The 21,954-nt window shown below is 38.2% G+C and overlaps 1 protein-coding gene across 1 annotated transcript in view; it reads right to left on the bottom strand.

The window, feature by feature from the left end:
- Positions 1-754: 754 nt before the first annotated feature.
- Positions 755-21,954, bottom strand: part of lcor (ligand dependent nuclear receptor corepressor) — a 123,832-nt gene continuing 102,632 nt past the window's right edge. Inside the window, exons 6-7 of the mRNA XM_017435580.3 lie at positions 17,415-17,508; positions 755-12,122 (exon numbers count right to left, since the gene is read on the bottom strand). Of these exons, the coding sequence (XP_017291069.1) occupies positions 10,985-12,122; positions 17,415-17,508 (1,232 nt within the window). The 3' untranslated portion in view covers positions 755-10,984. The remainder of the gene's footprint in view (positions 12,123-17,414; positions 17,509-21,954) is intronic.

The raw sequence follows: 21,954 nt of genomic DNA, 5'->3' as shown, positions 1-21,954 counted from the left end.
GGAATTTGTCATTAAAGACTAAAAGAAAGAACAAACAAACACACAGCGTTACTTTCCCCGTTGAAGATTGGGTCAAAGTGCTCGTTTCCTGAGCAGCTTTGCTTCATCTTGACATTTGGGAAGGCAACAGTCCAAGTCTTCTAAGCTCGACCTCTAGAGGAACAACAAGGTGGGCCACTGAGTAAGCTCTGCACGGACCTCCCCTGGTAAGAATTATTCAGATTTACAATCCTTGCTGTTTATAAAGCACTGAAAAAGTATTTGGCTGAAAATAATGTACAGAATCAATCAGTAATTATATTACTAATGAAAAAAAAGTTTGTGAACAGTTGCTGTTTCTGTAGTAGCAATTGCCTGCATGACATTTAATCTTCTGTACTGTTTGAGAATATTCATCTCACCTGCCAAACTTCCTGTCTGAACACTGAACTCATATATCCACCCAGCGAGTGCCGGCTTGTCTGACCTGTTTATCGATCCCACTCATGAGCCAGTGCTGCTCTGCAGCTCGCCTATAAATACACTGGCTGCTGTGGTTATCTGCATGTAGTGTAGCCTTCACATCTCAGAGGTACCAGAGAGGGTACATGGCCATCAAATACACAAATACACCACTGCTTAAGCTCAGAACCCATTATGACAAAAAAAAAAAAAAATTCTGTGTATATTATATATATATATATATATATATATATATATATATATATATATATATATATATATATATATATATATATATATATATACACACACACACACACACACACATGTACATACACACACAAGAGGATCACAGAATTTCAACAGACCAACCCCCTGCTTACTGGCTGTTCAAAACATATAAAGTAACCTTCTTTAAGATATTAAATCTGTAGTGGAAGGAGTTCACTGAATATACAAGGCTGACATGCTGAAAACAACCAAACAGACTATATGTGGCATGTGTTTTTCTTCTCAAGAGACTCCACATGAAAGAAGATAATGATTTTCCCATACCCCAGTTGCTGGAAAACCTTTTACCGTGTCCTAAAAAAAATCTGCTAGTTCCTCATCAGAGGAGAGTGCAGCAAAGCCTCTGTGAAAATACAGTTGAACTGAAGAAAAAGGTGCTGAAAAAGCGACACCAAGAGGCAGCTTCACGAACGGGTCTGATATGGAGTGAAGGGAGCTGGGGCTCATTTTACCTGGGGTAAAAGATAAATGAAAAGAAGCATTAACATCAAAAGAGTGAATACACAGTCACTCTCAGAGCGATACACCAGCGTCACAGATCGTCTCTGGAAAGTTCATGCTTTTAAATGACTCGATAGTTTGTATCTGAAATATGTCTGAGAGGAAAAACAAGAGGAAGAGACGTCAGTGGTCAGCAGGCAATCAGAGAATACAATCTTTATAAGTTCTGAGAAATGACAGATCGTTCTGCAATATTTGGCCTATGTCACAATCCTTTCAAGATGAATGTTGGTCTGTACTTCCACCAAGTTGCACTGTCACCTTGTACTTAGAGGTTTTTGTTTTATACCAGTAGGTTACGAACCAATTACCATTTTGCACCCATATCATTATAGGCACCAGTTCTATGATTTATAGCAATATCTTGTATGTCTTTAGACACACTGATTATGTTTTCTGTAGCACATTAGATCATCTACAATAAGATATGTGTAATTGCTTAGTTGCAGTGTGCAAAATACATGAACCAGGCTCAGATTCTCAATAGTTCAGGGGTAATAAAGCAGACTCTGCTTTTATAAAACACAGATACCTGGCCGGCTAGTGATTTTAAGCACAAATATAAAATTGCCATTATTTTCAGAGCTTAAGGCATGATTTGAATAGAATTGCAATTTAAAATCTTGTTTTGAGAAGTGGAGCTATTCAGAAAATATTTGGGTCTAAAGCCTTAATAATAATATAAATAATAATAATAAATTGGTCCAAATCTGCTTATCTTGATTTTAAATGTGTACTCTGGTAGGCTGAATTTTCTACATTGCCATGGCTGCCAACACAAATATAAAGTGAACGGAGGTCAGTACGAACAGACCTGGCAGACAATTTCTTTTTGTACACAAAAAGTAAAAGTACATGGTGACCAAAGCTGTAAAAAGACAACTTGGCAGAGGTATGAACAGATGTGGAAATAACAAGACAAAAATTTGCAAGATCCTGTAGCAAAGAAAAAAAAGATAGAAGACATTTGATGATAAATTTTTGTGGGGCTAAAGATCGTGCACGACTGTGTCAGAAAACAGCCCTGCTCATGAAAACACTTGATATTGTATCAAATCAGAACTTGCATTTTTCGCAGTGAGGAACTGGGTCTGAGTTGAGACCTACAGAGAGCAGCTGGTCCACGTAGGTGGCTCTAAAGGGCCAGACATACCACATGGGAACAATACTGCAAGATTGTCATGGCAACACACACAAGCACCGTGGATTTCATTCACATACCTCCAGCTTAAGATTTTTTTAAATTTCCTGTTTCAACCTACATCTTATTTAATATTTCTGTTCCCAGAATCCTCCTGTTTTCCTAAAGTGGAGCTTCAGATCGACACAGGCGAGTTTTGATCATTAAAGCTGTACGGCAAAGTGGTTTGAGACGTTTTCCAGCTCTGTTTCATTAAGAGACTGATGACTGACTATGGCATGGGGGTGGGGATGGCAACCTTTATTCTCCTCTACTTCACTTAGATCATATCCTTGCGGTCCCATCCACCTCCTCAGACCGCAGCCTGAATCCACCGCTCTGTCTGGCAGCCATCTGTGAGGAGGCTTCCTAACAAGGCGGAGGGGTGAGACGTACGCCACTGCCACAGGCTCGCTGGGGGCGACAACAGCTACTGTGAGAAACGGTGCAAAAAATTCACAGGACGAACGGAAATTTAAAATAATAAATTTAAACTGCTTCCATGGTCAGATTATACAAAATTCAGACACCAATTTATAAGGAATATATTTAGAATTATGTTTAGGATAAAAAAGAAAGAAAAGAAAGAAAGACTCTGAGACGCAGTGGTTGGTTAGCACAGAATATGAGAACATTCAGACCTTAAAAAGGCATTTTATTATTTATTTACGCTTATTAGTGGGCAATTTTGTCTTTTGCTGTACTGTAATCAACAATGTGCCTCAAATGTTATCATTTATTAAAACAGCATTTATTTTTAGAGTACTTTTTTCCTTTTGTGGTACTGGTTTAGAACATGTAATTTCTCCTGAAATTAATGTGAACAAAAGAAGGTGGAGGTGCGTTGCTCTGATAACTGTGGATCAGCATCACTTTAGAGGCGTGCCTGGCCTTTTAAGCTCCGTACTCAGCTTTGCTCTCTGAAGCCCGACTGCAACTGAGTGACTGCTTTTCACGTCTTCACAAATGCTTTGACATTTATAAAACTTGGCACCGTGCTCGGTGACAGAAGAGACGCACATTTGGGCAGACCCATTAGAGTGGCTCAGACAAATGTGTAGAGGAGCACAGCGAGGCTTAAAAGACACAATGAGAAATGTAACTTTTAACCAACATGCTTATTATTGTTATCAATACTATTTGACTGAAATCTTAAGTCAGAAGATCTTGTATGATTTCTGGATGTGATAAAAGTCACAGCAGGGTATTCTCTCCTCTTCATCAGTTACCAATTTTTAAAATTTTCCTGCAGCTTTAAAAAAATTAGCATATCTAAATAAACCTTCAAAGAAATGTAGCTATACTGCTCAAGAGAGATTTTGAGTTTAGTCAGAAAGTGGGACTTACAGTAATTTTTTTTAAGTGTGTGCCTTGACACATATATACGTTTGTCAAATCAAGGCGACACATTTCAGTTATGCTTTTTAGCAGAGTGGCACTAATTTCATCAGAGTTTCCTTTTCACACAAAGCACAAAAAAAAATGTTTTGGCCTCAAATATTCAATCAAAAACTATATTAGTGCTGAGCAAGGCAGTTCTTTTAACCACTGTGTTTCATCGCCCACAGTGAACAGAGCTGAATGTGACTAATTCTGGCCCATACCTAAGAGTTTTATTCAGGAATCGAGGGCAGTCACATAAAGCAGCAGCTAGAATGCAGTAGATTAGCAATTCAGAAGAAAAGTCATATAAAAAGAATTTCTGAAGAAAATTTGAAGGGTGCCAATGAAGCTACTGCCTGAAATGTCAACAAACATCAACTTCCTTCTATAAAGTTCAAATGTGGTTTGGGATTTACTTTTATAATGATCTAAGATGACAAAATGTCAGCGTTTTGATGTAGGAACTGTATATGAAGTGTAAAGAAAACCAAGATCAAAAGAAATGTTAAGGCTGCTGCCAGTGGCTCATTAGGGTCACCATGGTAACCACACACCTGTGTCTGCAATTCCTTGACGGCACTCTTAATACCACAGGGAGAAATGCAGAGTAGGAAATAAGCTTCAAACAAATTTTCACTGTGCAAAAACTATAGGTTTGAAAAAAAAAAAAAAATTCCTGAACCGCAAATTACAAAATGTCCAGTCATTATGTGCACAGGCCCCTGCTCAGTGGAGCAAGTGAAGCAGCTGCTCCCCCACGTTCTACACCCCTTCCACTATGAGTTGGTTCAGTTTGACTCGGCCGAGCATCGATAGCTGCCAACAAAACATACACCATGACGTGCACTACCCCAGTTCATAATCAGGCACTCATGGTCACGCATGTAAATTTTTCATGCATCTACAGCGTTTCATGTGGGTTTACAGTTTTGAATAGAAAATACTGAGTTCAGTTACAATGAAAATCTATGGAAGTTTAGGTGCACACTTTGCACTCTAGGGGGATTTGAGAAAAAAAAAACCTTAAGTCCTATAGCAGTGAGAGACACACTGGGTGAAAAAAATACAAAATATATATATATATCTCTTCGGACTTTTCTAAAGCTGCAGGAGAATCAGTGAATCCAAAACTGTGATGGAAACGGAAGCCTAATGACCAAATAGTAATAAGGGTGCTTCAATGCCTATGTATTGGCAATCTTTATAAGTAGAAAACAAGAAGTGCAGGAATGTAGCCTCACAGAGTGGTCACTTATAACTCAGCAGCCATACTAAGATTTGTTCCTCTAACTGAATGAACAAGAGGCTGACATTAGGAAGAGACAAAAAAATGTCTGTTGAAAAGTTAAAAAAAAAAAGAAAGAAAGGAAAAAAAAAGGTTTTCACAGAGGCTTTGCCTGCAGCATCCCAGTGTGTTTGATCAGAATCAGCCTGCAGGGCTGATGTTCTGCAGGCTGTGGACAAAACACACCCACCTGCTTCTAAAAGAGCCACGGCAGACTCCAGCTTTATAATTATACATAAAACCCACCCACACAAACTGTGGCTACCTGATGAGAAGGGAGAGTGTGTGTTGCTCTGGGTGCGTCACGTCACTACTGGTGTGTGCGTTCTGCTTTCCCACAGCTCTGTCCTAGACAGAATACAGCATGTTATTCCCCAAAAACCTGACTTCTAGCTTTTAAAAGAATTTGAGTTTCTAGGAAAGAAGAGAAATATTAGATACCATAGGAGTAACAAGAGTACAAATAACCACATTAAAAAGAACTGTTACCCAAAATCTGCTTCTGTTTGTTGCATCTAAAAAACTGGACACAAGCTGTACTAAAGATCCTGATTCTTCTTGTGTGTCTAATATACAATCAACTGCTTTTAAGTGGCTGGACCTGAGGTATAAATGACAGCCAGATACAGAGGACACCTCTCCGCAGAGAGGAGCATGGCAAACATACACATTTCTTTTCCTTCTTCCTAGGCCATGCCATCATGCACCATTCAGAGAGAAAATGGTGTTGCCTGTGGTGTCCACATACTGAGGTTACAGAGTTGTTGTTTAACATTGTTTTCTTTTTTGTCATGTTTTTGACGGTCTTTCACTCTTTAAAAAAACAACTAATCAAATAAAAGACCAAGCTGTGAAAACAACAACAACAACAAAAAAAAACCCAACCAGAAACATAAACATTAGGATAAAACACAAAACAATCAAAAGAAATACATACATATTAAGAAGTATATAGCTGTTTTTGATTTCAGCATAATAAAGTACATTTTCCTGTGTGTGCGGTGTTTTCGGTGAAATGCAGCGTAAAAGGGTTTGGATAGATTGGTGGTTTTTCTTTCTGAAGAAATATCATTAGTGAAGGTTAACTTATCCACCTGTTTTCAAATACCCCCTCTGGGTCTCTCATTACTTTCAGTGTGAGACAATAAAAAAAATACATTCCCTTGTCAAGTTTCAACCTGGAGTTGTGTTACATCTAACAACCAACAAACCAGAGACACCCACCTCCCCCAATCAGTGAACACAACCCTTTATTTTTTGTCAGAAAGAAGAAGGGAGGGACCTGCATGTCTCTAGGGAGAAACCCACAACTAAATCCCAAAATGTTTGTACTTTTCATTTTTAGCTCTAATCTAATCCACTTCCAAGAGGTGCCATTGCAAGAAATACCTGAAAAGTGTCTGGGTTGCACATATTGGTCAGTCAGACATTTGAAGCGTCTCTATCTCTCTCTCTCCTCTTTTTGTGAGAGAAAAGCAAAACAACAAAAACAAAAAGTCAGACAGTAAAGGAACAGTGGAGGACATGATATTTCCCAGAGTATCAGCTTTTGCCTTGACAAGCTCCCAGGTAAGGGATACATTAATGCACAAGGCACAGAAAGGAGCAAAAGTTCTGTGGATGAGGTATAGCACTTGGGCTTTATGCTTCCCAAAATTTACAGATGGGTGAAACATTAAAAGGAGGAAAAAATGCTTGATCGTCATATTGAGGAATATTTATTTATACTATAGGACTTGTTAAAATAAATCAAGACAAAGTTTTTCTGAGTGATTCCTTTTCTCCTGTGATAAAACTTTTCTATCTCAATGGGAGACTCTTTTCAGCATGGCAGTCCTCCATCTGTTGGACATGGAGGTAACTGTGAGGTTTGTTTTAAATAATAGAAAATTTATAAGTTGGTTCTCACTGCCTACCAAACACCAACTGGAGTCTTTTGCCACGTTTTACAGTGCTCTTCAGCATTATCATCATTAAGAAAACTACAGATTGTTGAATGTGATTGATGAATTCGCCTTACACGGTTGGTTGTTGTTGGAAGGCATTGTTGGAGGGTGGTTGGAAAAAGACAGGCACTTATAAAATACCTTGCAGCTGATTGCAGCTGCCTAAAATATCGGTCTACCACCTCCTTCAGCATTATGACCTGGTTCAAAACCAGTCTGGTCAGTGGGCAATTGGCCAAATCAAACTCATGCTAAAGTCAGTTGGTAGGAGAGCAAAAACATATTTTCCCAATAAAAAGCCTAACGAGTCTTTCTTCGACTCCTTTAGTTAGAAAATAAAAACCATCAAACTCCAATATCACATCTATTCTATACATTTATGCTGACCTTTTAACCTACTGTTGACAGTTCATCCGCCTAAAACCTACCTCTGGATACCAATATTTATCATATTATTTTATGATAGCCTGGCATGAAGAATTGTCTTGCAAGTGAGACTCATTGTGAACCTCACAAGAATTCAGCTGCCTCACGGGCATAGTTTTCATAGTTTTTTAAAAAACAGTCTGTTGAAAATGAAGTGTCAATGCCAAGTCTGAGAGACTCCTTCAATTCACAAAATTTGTGTTACATGTGTATGGAAATAGATGTGTAATATTCTCTCAAGTACAGTTTGAGATATTTTTTGTCAAGACAATGCAGAGACTCAGCTCAGAGAGGGTTTTTTTCAGACAGGTGGAGCAGTTAACCACACTACCGACATTCTACAAACACTCACAAGAACCAAAGAAAAGACTAGAAATAAACGTATACCTTAAATGGCATGCACCTCAGTAGATTAGGTCTGGCTGGAGATGGGGAAAAAAACAAAACAAAACACTGTTTTTCAAGAGGAGCAAAAACAGTACAATCCAAATGACCAGCAAGGGTCAGATAATTAGGTAAAAGTTCAGTAGATCATTTAGAGATTATTGTAAATTATTCACACATACTGTTTGGCTTTAGAGGAACTGCCCCTCTCAGGGGAATTCAGTTTAAGTGCTGTTTCAATTTGTTCATGCAAACCTGTGCATTAAATGCCAATTACACAGTTTGTGTATGTATATTTTATTCTTTACATGTGTTACATGAAAGAAGCTAACAAAGAGATTTAAAAAGGGGTTTTCCCCCCCCCTTTTTATAAACAAGGAAGGAGCCCAGCGTTAATTGTTTTGTAAAACTAATATTCACAGCTGGATCAGTGAGCAGCTCTGTCAACATCGGAGCTTTGATTCGTTTCAACTATCAGATCAGTGCATAATTTCTACTCTAGACCAAACTCAATGTGCACACCAACCTTTTAGACACTTTCCATGCTTTGCATTGTCAAGTGTTGGATGCATTTCATGCATGATGACCCCAGGGATTATTTCTTCTACCAGAAGGGGTCTTTTATTGAACTTTTCAAGCAAATAATGTGGATAACCAATAACCACATAAAATGATCAATATTGTATGCAATAGGCAGGAAATTATTCTAATACTAATTAGATTGTGACCAATTTCATAAATATGACATATTGTGGGTTTAGACACCTTTGTCTCAAGATTGTGTTAAATTACAAACTACTCTAACCATAATATTGGTTCAAACACAAAATCAGCCAAAAAAACATGGTGCATGCCATTTTAAAGAATTAAAACAAAATCAAATAAATAAAGTGTACAATACAATTAAGAAAAGAGTGAATCATCATTTCATCTTAGCAGAATTACAATTCTCATGTTAAAAATCTCACAGACTGGGTGAGCACCAGGCAGTATCAGGAGCAAAGAGCATTGTTTAGATACGCGTGGAGGGAAAACAACAAGACAACACACACAATCAACTTGTTTCAGGTGTCAAACATATTTTCTCTCTTTTTCTTCTTTTGTGTGGAGGTAATTGGGAAGGGCAAAACAAGTGTAGTTTGGGTCCAGGCTGCACCTTTCAGAAAGTCTCCACAGACTAAAGCTTTTTAATTCCTTCTCTCTGCCCTTCTCATTGCTCTTTGCTTCATTTGCCCCAGAAGAAGAGCTACACTACATCCATAACCTCACACTTTATTTCTCTTGTTTTTTTTTCCTCTTACGTTTGAAAAGTGCTACTTCAGTTCAGCGTTATGAGTTCAATTGTCAAACCCAACATTAGTGTTTTCTGCCCTTTCTATTTCAGTAGCAGGTCTATCTTTTATGGCACTGCCACAGCAATCATGTGGCACTACCACAGACAAAGCATTAGTGAGAGGCATCTCTTGTCCTCCTCTCTGTCTACTATAGGTCCAACAAGAAATACCCACATTGACTGTCTCAGTTACCCTGAGTTAAAATGAGGAGAAAACACCCAGAAATATGGATTGGCTTTTACATAGTCAGTCATAATAACTTATAATATATTAAAATCTGCCTTTACCCAACCTATAAACTACCCCCTCCCCCACTGCATATTACCCACACCCTCCCAAAATGACCACCCCTCAATAAATGCACATTGTTTCATACATAACTGCCTTTAAATCGTCTTTGAAGTTTGAAGGAGAGGAATTCTTTCAAAACTCATCAACCAAGCTGTGTCCGCTTAGTTTGATTAGAAAAACAAAACAAAACAACATAACGATAACAAAACATCAGCAATATGTTCTTATTAGCTTGGCCAAGCTAAAATTGATCAACCTGGGCTAAAGCCTTTGTAGGAGGTCAATAATGAACTGGATAGCAGCACAGTTTCACATTCTGATCCTAAAAGGCTGTCATCCAATAAAGATTTCCAGGGGGGGGATGGGGATTCACTTTTGTCACCATTCGGAGGGCAATCTGGAGATGGCTCCGCCTTTTCAGGATCAGCAGTGTCAGACTGATGAAGGTCCATGAGGTAGCATCCCGCCCTAAAAGCAGCTGATCCATAATCAGAGTACCCTTCAAGTTGTCTCTTGGCAAAAAAAGAAGGTGAATTCAGCGCATCCTGCATCTGAATATGAATCAGCATTCAGAGGCGATGTGCACCTCTGACCCGTTGCAAGATTACGACTGGGCTTCAGAGACAGACCATAATAAGTGCATGATGCATGGGCAACAATGCCGAGGTAACCTGGTCTGTGAGCCCCAGACCCAAAGTGTAGTGCAAAAGAAAGCAAAATAAATCAAAAGAAAGAGAAAGGAAAAAGAAGTTGATTACAGAAGTCAGTAGTGTCCACAAAACTCACAAACATGCATCCCTGAATGACTTTTGTGTGTCTTCTCTCGCTCAGAAGAGAACGGGTTAATCTTGCTTTCGTCCGCACAGAGATAAGCAGAATATTTTAAGGAGTAAAGAAAAGATTTGCAGTTAAAGCATCATGGCTACCTGGCAATAAGAGAATGGGTCTGTTTTAGAACCCTGGTGAGGAACATCAATTGTATGATTAATCCTTATAGTTGGCTTCAGAGGTAATAGAGAGCTCACTTACCAATTTTCAGCTAGTTTCCATGAGTTAGGGGAGTGAAAAAATGACTAATCTGTCAAAGTTCCTAGAAAATTTTCAACATTCCTCTCAACTTTTACCCTCAAAACTGAACTAGTCCAAAGCCCAAACTGCATTTATAAGCAGCAACATATCACTGTGTCGAGTTCAGAAAAGAGGAGAGTTTGGGGTTTTGGGCTGGGGATTATCAGCATGCTTTAGAAATCTTTATCAGCTGTCCTTTACCTAATGTCCTTGGTTGCATTTGTTAAGCTCTTGGATATAAAAGCTAAACAAATGCTTGCTCAGCGTCTCTCAAGTGACACAGGTTAAAAATGGTCCGATTGGTTATTTTTCTCCAGTTTGTTTTTAAGAATCCTCCTCATATTATCTCTGCATTTGTGCTCACCCAGATACTGCAAAGTAATTGGCACAAAGAAAGCCCCATCCATTTTAAATTACTTAGGTCATGTGACTGAGGTTTACATGCGTAAGTTGTTTAGTCGCTTGGTTTGATATTGTCATCCTCCTCCTCTTTCACATTGTCCTTGAGCTCAGCAGCTGCAAGTGGCAGGCCATCATCGCGTGGGGTTGTAGTGGGTGTGTTCTCTGACTCTGTGGCAAAATCCTGACCTCCTGCATCCACCTTCATCATCAGCTTAAGCTTTTTCTTTGGAGGGTTCTTCAGGGTTCCCATGCGCTCCTTTACCTTGTACTCAAGAGTGCTGTGTGGGATCCCATACATGTTTTGTGCCTTAGACACGCTCATCTTCCCACTCATCACTACAGCTATGGCTTCCTCCAGAATCTCACTGTTGTATTGGCGATAGCGACCTCTCTTCTTTCTTGGCTGCTTGGAGTTTGGGTCTCCTTCCACATCGGAGATGGAATATGCTGGCCCAGAACTGGAGTGGTCCAAATCAGAGCTCCAATAATCGGTTGCCCCATCCAGCAGACTTCCCAGACTCCCTCCTCTGCGGTTCTGCTTGGGCAGAATGGCTCTCAGTTTCCGACTCAGGGTGTTCTCACCATGGCCACCTCCCCCTACACCCATGGTTCCATATCCATACAGCTCAGAGGAATGGGAGTCCCAGGAAAGATCCATTCCTCGAACTTGGGGGATCTTTAGGTCAACTGGTGGCGAGTAACCCTGCTCTCTCTTGCCCTCATTGTGATGATGTTGGGCCTTTGATACTTGATGGTGGCTGTGATGGTGGAGGGAACTTTTATAGGAGAAGGCTCCATGGTGGTTGTGGTGGTGATTCTCCAGGAATGTAGGCAGGTCTTTGAGGTCACTTAGAGCTCCACCAGCCTGCTTTAGTTTCATCAGGCTTTCAAGGTGAGCCTTGCTTCCCCAAAAAGAGGAAGAGCCCTTGTGACTAAGCATGGAGTGGGACTGCCCATGATTTAACAAACCAGCTGACTCAAGATTAGCCAGTGAAAGAGCAGTGGGCTGACTCAAAAGGCGGTGCTTCTGGCTGAGGAGCTCTTCTTTGATGCGCAAGGAACGGGCCAGTGGAGTCTTGAAAGAGTTGGAGTTGACGTAGTTCTCCCTCAGTCCATCCTGCAAACGTTTCTGCAGCAGGCCATCTTCTTCCTCAACCTCTGACAGGTTATGTTCTGATTTAAGCGAATGTCTGAATGGAGAAGAACAAGAATATTTATGAAGAGTGTCAACATTTTTAAACATACTGCATTTTTGTTTTAAAAAAGTGGAGCCTAATGAAAATTTATTTTCTATCTTGAGTGTACTTTCTGTAATATGATGCTCACTGAATCATACAGTAACAAACTGTATAGCAGCTTCAGAACACTTTTAAATCACCTTCACTTTTAGCAATTTTGTTATACTACAGCCTGATGGTACAATATTTACAAATCTTGCTTTGATAATCTACATTTAGTTGCTCAGTTATAGAGCAAAGACAGAGTTTTGTATAATTTTGTATAATTTTTGTATAATTTAATAATAATAATAAAAAAACCTGAAACGTCATATTTACTTAAGGCTTCAGATCCTTTACTTCGAACTTTGTTGAAAAATCTTTGGCAGCAGTTATAGCCTCGATTCTGCCTCTGCACCTCAAGTCCTTTTGAGCTTAATGCAACAAGCTGCCCACCTGGATTGAGAGATGTTCTTTTCTGTGTGCTTTGGGTCATTGTCATGTTAAAAGGTGAACTTTTGACCTAGTCTGAGTTCCTGAGTTTCCTTTTACCCCTGCCCAGTCTTCAAGTCTTTTCTGCTGAAAATTTTGTTTTTACTTCATCATTATAAGACACTAAGAAAAGATTAATGAGAAAAAAATAACTGCATCAGGCTGTAACATAAAACTGAAAAAAGTGAACACGATTTGAATACTTTTTTGAATCCACTGTAGAATCTTAAAGCTCTACTGATTTCTACTGTACCTGCTAAGTTTTGCTTGCAGCTTGTACTTTAGCTTATTAAAACGAAAGACACCTAGTAGTTTCATTGTCATGCACCTTACGTAGGAATATGCGATCAATTAAGTTTCTTAATTCCTGTTAAATTTTAGATTGGGATTCCCATATCACTCTTTGAATTAGCTATTTCATACTTGAGTCTTATGGCTTCACACCAGCATTTACTGATCTGCAAGCATCTTGATTTTTATATACGTATCTGAATCATGTGTGGATGTCAAGTGACTTTACAAGAACATCTGCAGTCAATATAACTACTGCTAAATTACTATAGCAACAGTTGAAAGGCTTTTAAAAAAGTACTTCCATAAGTTCATAATAACAGGAAGGAGCTTGGACGGCACATGGGGGATGGAGAATGAGAGAAATACTGTATCTCTCTACTACAGACATATTCTATACAGCCACAGTGCAAGTGACTGCAGTGTGGGGGTCCTCAGCAGGAGTTTAACACAGATTATCACAGTGGGCCGTCTTAAGCTTATTGAAAACAATACAGGGTTAATGGGAGGCTTCAGAGTCGACCCTCTAATAGAGTAGTCTGTTACAGTAAGGATATAGTCATAAGGGAGCATACATTAGACAATAATGTTGGATTTCAGGATGCAATGTGCACAAGCTCTCTCTCCATATAAATAACCATTAGAGCAAAGAAATGCACATGATGGAACAGTATAAAACAGACTGAAGGATTGCTGCAGTTTCTGGATGTTTTGTCTAATTCCTTCATCATCACAGTCTGGGATTGGTCTTCAGTTTGTTTTTGAAGATTTGATTTTTGATTTTTTAGTGCTATATGTTTCATTTTCACGATTTCATGATAATTTGTAAATACATTTATTTTATTTTTTAGGGACAATTAGCAACATTTCAATTGTCACATAAAGCTATAGAATACAATTTCAGTTGTAAATGCCATGATTAAAAACATTGCTTTTAATGGTAGTAAATCATAAAAATGACAAGGTTTTAGAATTTAAAAAACGGTTAAAATAATTACTGAAATGAAAGGGCAGTGATCTGTGATACACACTTTATCCTGCTGTGTGCTTTAGGGATTGTGTGGATGTGGAGGATGTATTGGTGTTAGTGGGGGTAGAACTATATAACTACAGGCTCTGCTTCCTCCTCTGGTTAATATTACATGACCTGATCATTAGAAGCCTCACTGGAAGCAACGCTCGGGGCCTCTGGGCCTCAGGGCTCTCAGGTGCTCTGGGCACTGGGGAAAGAATGAGTCTCTTAGGGAGGGGGTTCAGGTGCAGTTTCTGACTTTGAGCTTCATGTTTGTTGTGAAGAAACTTCCACAGGGTGTAGCCGCTGGGCTCTGGTTTGCAAAATGGGTTAGTAGACAATCTCTTATTGGTTTAAAGATAAAAATAAAGAAAAGTATGCATTGGGAGAGGTCAACCTTTCACTTAGTTCAGTCTTAATTTTATGCTTTTGGCACTTGATGCAGTAAAATATACAGTACCAGTAAACAAAATACTGATTCCCTACATAGCCCAATATTCCTCACTGCACATGACATCTGAATGTAGAGGAGGGATTTTACTACAATATGTGGCGCTTTTGAAAAAGCTGCCCCACCATGAAAAAAGCCAAAATATAAAAAATATAAACAAAGTCTGGCTTTGTTTATAAAATATAAAAAGTAATTATCAAACATAGGAAAAGAACTACTCTTAAAAGCCTCTTGTTAAATGCAAAATTCATGGTTTTTAGCTACTGTTGCTCTCTGGATAATTTTCTTTCACAATTTATTATTTTAAACACAAATACTGTGGGTTTTTGTGGTTGTTTTCTCCAGAAAAAAAAAAAAAAAACAGAAACTACTCACACACTTTAATTGCTGTTTTGGACGCTTGCTAATTAAAATGTCAAATCGGCATCTTGGTCCTGAATCCGTTAAAGTATTCACTTCAGGATGAAAGAGACCTGCCATCACTGTGGGTGGAGATTTTTGATGCCCATATATGCTTTCCGAATCGACCCTTTCCTAATCCATATTTGACCTGCAGATCAAAAGCATTCCTAAAAATGGCAGCCGCAATTAGCGTCGATTGTTTATTCCCTCTTGATGAAAGAAGCGTGTATGATGGCTTCTGATTCAAACATGGCTTCAAGGCAGACTGCGCGCATCAATAAATTACTGGGATGCAATGCAGAAAACTGTCAATAAAGGCAGAGACACTGATTGGTTTTTGGGAAAGGGAAAGCAGACAAAGCTGCCACAATGTGTCAACACAAACAGCTGTTGAACTCTGACTCCAGAGTGAGAGGATGGACGAGGGTGAGCTCACACATTCAGTGTTACTCTCTGATTATTAGTTCCAATACTGATCAGTAGAGTATGAGCCCCGACAAATGCTGCAGACAAATGATGCAACATGATGCAGACATGGTCATGTGTTGTGAGAATGTCACTTGTCAGAGACAGTAAATGATGTACTTTTTTTTAAATTCAAAGTAGGTCTTAAAAACTGTCACCATGCCCTGAAGATACATTAAACTGATAATGTGAGAAAATATTTGACTCACTTGGCTCCTCTTAGCGCTTTTAATATTTTGCCAGTTTAAGGACATTAATGCTGCAGCTGAGAGAATTAGCCAGCGATGCCTGTTTTCTCAACCTGTGAAATCAATGTTTGCTGGAAAAAAACAAAAAGCCAGACTTTGGTTTGACAGATGGACACAGACATGAATCTGACTGTAAGCATGACATCATCACCTCAGGCCACATTACTGCACAGCATTTAGTACTGAAGAAGACTAACAACTTTCATTTGAGAAATGCATGCTGGTTCTACGCCAAAAAGTCGACAACTCATCTGATCTCAAAAAGCTCCTTCATACACAGCACTTTTTAATTCCAGTTTTACAGTGTTGATTAACACACATGTAACTTTTACAACTACCTAACTCTGCTTTAACTGATTTAGTAACTAGCAAGCATGGTATAAACCCAACTAATTTTACCCTTATTTAGAAGAATACAGAGGTCAATTAAAAAGTTGCTTTGTCTGAGTCTATCTGTTCATCACATCATCACACCAGAAGCATTCAAGTACAAAGGTCTGCCATTTTCCATAAAAGGACAGTGTGACTCCCAATGATTATACACCTTAGGATATACTGAAACAGAAGACAAATGCTCAGTACAGAAACATACTGTACATTACACATTTTATTTCTGGTTAGCATTTTTAACTATATGTAGTTTTTGACCACAGAGGTGTCAAGTACTTATAGCCATTTTATGTAATTCTTTTTTTTTTTTTTTTTTTTTTTTTACAGTGACTTGAAGTGGGCCTGTACTCTTCTCACAAACTTGTGAGTACTCAGTGTCACCAACTTTAGCCTACAACCAAATCTTAAGCTAAATTACTAACAGGACATTGGTTGATAATAGAAAGTCAGCACAAAGAGCCAATAAGAGGCACAGTTTGATTCGTGCTGGAAATCTATATACTTAGTGGAAATCTATATACAGTCTATGCAGAGAGGAGGATTGTTACTGTAAGTAAACAGTAAAACTGTTGATATCTGTTGGTAATTTAAGTCTTGGTCAAACAAGATATAGAAGCTTAACATGATAGTGGTAGTGATACTTAGCCTCTGTACAGTGTTCCCACCTACTTTTGGAGGAAACAATCCTTCCACTTTGACTGGCAGGTAAAAAAACAAACAAACAAAAAAAAAACCTTCAAACTTATGATGTATTTGTGAAAAATGATTGGTATGGTTTAAAATAATTTATAAAAATGAGTAAAATCCAACTTTAATAAAAGCATAAGTAACTTCTGAATTCCAAATAACTAATTTAAATTTTTGATGCAAAATTGCCAAATTGACCAGAAAGTGGTGATGCAAAACAGAGAAATACTCCTTTTTTCACTCAATTAGCTTAATTTTAATTAAAACCAAAACTCTTCACTTTAATAACGTCAACCTATTTTAGCAGACTCAACAATGCTTTTTTTTTGTCTGCTCCCTTCTTCAAGGGTTGCCACAGAAAGCACACTTTGCACAAAAGATTTGACAGTTGTTTTATGCCGGATGCCCTTCATGACACAATCTGGACTCAAACCTGCAGCCTTAGGATAACGAGACAGCGGCACTGATCAGTGGTCAGTGTCGCTCTGAAATAAAAACATCCAACTGCTGAGAAGTAGTTTCAAAAAGACTGAAAATACATAGTTTTAGCTGAGTACCCAAAAACTGAATATATATAACAAACAATGTCTTATTAAAAATATTTAGTCACTTATTCAAGCAATAGTCAAAAGACTCATATAACAATGTGATTGCTTGTGTTTTTTCTTAGCCTTTTTGTTTTTTAAACACAGGCAAAGGCCTGCAACTCACTGAAAACTAGACCAAGATTCACTCAGTTGAGAATCACTGCTGTGCATAGCAATGGAATAAAACAGCTGCACCTGTTTATCATTTTAAAATAAGACATTTAGGCTGACTTATCTTACCCTTTGGCCCCAGGAGCTGGGGTGAAGCTGAGCAAGGTTTTGGGGCTGCCTCCATTGTTGTTGTTCTTCTTAGTGGAGAGGTCCAAGACGCCATCTGAGGACAACAACACACGAGTGGGTTAAAAAATAAATAAAAATAGATTAAAAAAAAAAAGACAACAAACAAACCACAGATTTAAGACCAAACCAAAACACTAATGTGAAGCTGAAGCAGCCATAGAAGCTTAGCTCATATTTGATGTATTATTATGGTCACATTATTTGTTCAATTTGATAATATACTAGATATAATGAAAAAGACATTTAGACTGACACCATGACTTGGCTTCACATCGGCTCTGCCTCTGGAAAATCAAAGCTCAGAGAAAGAAGAGATTCAGGCTCTCTGTAGAACCCCTTCCACCCCCATCCTCCCTCCTCAACAAAGCTGAAAGGTACTGTATAAAAACAGACCTTTTACCATTGACATAAAAACACAGGGAACCTTATACAATATGTTCCTTGAAAACTTAGTGAAAAAAATAGGCTTTTGTTACCAAAAATGCAGGCATAGAAAACAAAAACAGGACCAAGTACTTTAAATCAAAGAAGACAGAATTGAAGACTCTTGATTATACACAATACTGCAACTAAAAGCATGACAATCAAAACCCAACTTCATTTGTAAAGTCCCTTTTAAACTGTCCTCAAAAAAAGAAATATGCAATAGAAAAGATTTAAAGAGTCAAAAAGAAAGTCAGACCTTTCGTCATTCGACATTCTTATGTGAAAAGCTAATCTTTTTATCTGGCTGTTCTTTTTTCACATTATGCACTCACTTGTTCTCTTCTTTACACTGCCTCGGCTCCTCTGATTTTCATCAGCCATGTTTAATGCCTTCCTATACAATATTTTAGAGTGCAATCAAAATTTGATTTACCTGCAGGAAGCTAGTTACTATGGCAACCATACCATATCCCTGAGTGGATGTTAGAAATCACATTGCATGGTATTAACTTTTGAGGTAATTTTTTATTTTATTTTTTTCAGTGCTTGTTAGTTTTGGAGATTCATTAAAAAAAACCCACTACTTATGGGGTTCTACATAAGTCAGTAAATAAATCATATCACTCACACATTGTTCACATTCAGCATTTGTAGAACTGACCTCTACAGTGAGACATCCCTGCTGTCAGCCTGTTTGTTCTGCTTATTAGTGAATCGGCATCTTGTTCATTAACAGCTCTGAGAACGACTTGTCTGCTTGTGTGTCGGCATGGAAGGCTACCTGTTTCCATTTCAGGAATTAAAAGGCCAAGAAAAGGCAAACAAATACTGTGTGTGTCTCAGATCAAGTGGGCTGTCTGTGAAAATGAAGTCTTGGAGACATCGCAACGGGAGACATGAGAAATGTTGTTTATTTGTGAACATGTTTTTCTGACAAAAAAGGTCACCACATATATGAGGAAAAGATTTGGCAAAAAGTAGAGTAAACAAGGTAGGTCTTTAAAAAGAAAATCTTGATTGTATTTTGAGGCGCCTTGAGATGACTGGTTGTTGAATAGTGCTACATTAATAACAACTGAATTGAATGAGAACAACTTATTCTGGTTTTTTTTTTTGGAAATAGTAATATATGATAAATATCTAGCTAATTTATTTGGTCCTTGACTTTAGGGAGTTTGTTTTCTAAACCAAGTGTGAACATGATCGAAGGACATTGTTTCAAAAAGCTGCAAAAATAATAATATAAAAAAAAAAGGTTAACTAAAGGCTTAGCATTCCTCGAAAAAAAAAAAAAAATACATATCCCCCGCTGCCTTTCAGGCCAGAGTTTTAAACTAAGATGATCTTATGTTAAGTTAAAGCTGTTTTGGTCAAAGTTTATAAATGATGATATGCACACTCTCACACAATATTCCAAGCGCTCATGCTCAACGTATATGCTGGGAAAGACTCTCTGCTACTACCACACCTGATTTGAGTGAGTAATTGACATTTTTGTGTTTTTTATGGTCAGTTGGCTGTGACAGCCACCTGAAATTAGACCGACTTTAAAAGTTGTAGACATACACCCAGTGATTACTTTCTGAAAGTTTTATTAAAATCTATCCCGTGGTTCATGAGATGTTTTCTAACAAAACCAGGGTTGACTCTAATAGTTACGCATAAGGTTTGAATCAAAGTTCTTGAGTTAGCACTTGGAGTATGAGTTGGGGATAAGCCCCAGCTACTAACACACCAAATTTGAGTTCAATACCTGTAAAACAGACTGGTTATAGCCATTTATGTGTTTGCTAAAGTAGATTAGCTATGGTGACCACCAAGGATTAAGGTGACTCCAAAAGTTATTCAGTCAAAAGATAACTTTCTGGGAGTGTCATTAAAATCTGGCCAGTGGTTCATGACATATTTTGCTAACATGACAGACATCGGTAAAAGCATCATCACCCACATTTGACTTTTTGGTAGCTGGCAATAACAAGCAAAACATTCACACATAAATTCCCCTTTTTTTTCTTTCATATTTTGTATATCATCTGCACCTGCTTTCTGTTACATCTTCATCTTGTTGCACTCACAAAGCAATTATTAGCCACAGTTATATGCTGGTGCAAACACACCCACCAAGTTCAATAGGTATGAGCAATTTGCATTCTTTTTGCATCAGAATTCAAAGTCCTTGCTAAATATGACCTTCCACCCCAAACACAACCAGTGACAAAGTGACAGGAAGAGAAAAACGTTTCCCCACAGTGAGCTTCAGATGTTTAAAGAGTGAAGTAGAATGACTCTCCTTAAAACTGCATGAAAAACATCTGATGGTAACAAGGCAGACCATCATTCAGGAGGGCATTTCTAAATCAATAAGCAACATTTTGTACTTTCTTGACCATCACTACATCCTCTTATTTTCACTGAATAACTTGAGAAAGGATGAGCACTGCACCTTCTCTCTTCATGGGGAGGATTAGACCTCCCTTTGCCCTCAGTGTGGCTGCAGATTGTTGGGGGGAGGGGGGTTACTCAATTTTAGACAGTTTGTTTGCAGATGAAACAATGTCTGACAGTCACTAAAAATAAAAGAACAATAAAAATTACTTTTCCCTGACATGCTTGTTGGTTTTTTTGTGAAGGTAACAGTGCATCAGATTGCTCCTCTTCTTCTATTTCTTCTCCTGAGACAGAAATACCACCAGCTCTCAGGAGGTGATAAATATTTACACAGAGATTCTCAAACCATGCTGTTTCTTGAGAATCAGACACTTTTTGCCCTGGCAGTGATTCAAATAAATATGGTTGTTGTTTTTTTGAATGTATGCATATTATTCAATTTAAATGTAAGCAATCTGCACAAAGAGTGAGTGGTAGGTTTGCAGCATAGTTTGAAGCCTACATCTCCCATTGTGAGTGCTTTGTGAACTAGACAGTTATACAAAATCCTAATTTTGCTGGCAAAACATGCACATCTCTTGGTGAATTTGTGTCTAAATTTTAAACTACACACATAAAAAAACATTACAACTCCTATTTTTTTTTTATATATACAAAGCAGCTTCTATAAAATAAAAAAAGGGAATAGTGTGAACAGAAAAAAAATTCTATAGAGTGGATATAATCCATGAGGAGATGGCCTGCTGACCTTTTGACTCCTCTGACACAGACAACCCCATATGGACACAGGACATGTACTGCCTCGCTAATCTTCAGGGGCTACATTAGGTGATATTAAAAAGGGAAACAGTCATATCCTACACAGGAAAAAGATTAATCTGATTGTGTGTGGGGCAGCATGTGTGTATCTTTAACATGCACATGAGGCAAACTCATAAGTAAGAACCAAGGACCGTATGTATACACTGTTTGGGCCAAGTTCAGTTATACTTTACACATTACACGAATGAAGCCCCTCTGAGTTACTGAACATAAAAAATCCCTTTTACATCTCCAAACACACAGCCTTCTCATGTAGAACCTTGGTGGGACTGATAAGCTTCCAAAGTTACTGTTGTAGTCAACCACAGGAAGTAAAAATCTTTCTTCATCAACATGTATGTTCATGCAGCACAGTAATGCATTTCTAATACAGATTTGGTGAGTTTGATTGTTTTGGCTGGAATAATGATCAGTAGACACACATCCTTGACAGGTTATTGATCACTAAATCAATACTAAGGCTTGTTTTCTGCTCTTGAAAATTCAATTATTGTGTAATATTTTAAAAATGCTGTAAACATAATCATTCTATTACTATAATGTGAGTCAGAGTTGCTCCAAAGAAGCATTTTGTGTTAGTGCGTGCGAAACTGAGACAGAATGAGAGAGATGCATGAAGGGGGTGTACAGTAAATGCCTGCAGGTCTGTTGTAAAAATTAAGGAGGCTTAGTGTAAGCAGATTCCAAAAAGCTGGTATTAAAGTGTGACCAGTCACACTGTGGCTGAGAGTTGAAATAGTAAGCTGCAGCTTCAGACCTGCATCATTTGTGGTGATCAAACTGCAGACCCCTGCTGGTTTGGTTTGATTAAACAGAATCTAAACACAGAGCTAGATTTCCAACT

This window comes from Kryptolebias marmoratus, linkage group LG3 (assembly GCF_001649575.2).
Source record: "Kryptolebias marmoratus isolate JLee-2015 linkage group LG3, ASM164957v2, whole genome shotgun sequence".
Classification (NCBI taxonomy): Eukaryota; Metazoa; Chordata; class Actinopteri; order Cyprinodontiformes; family Rivulidae; genus Kryptolebias; species Kryptolebias marmoratus.
The sequence above is the reverse complement of the archived record's forward strand: the minus strand, read 5'-3'. Positions and strand labels throughout refer to the sequence as shown.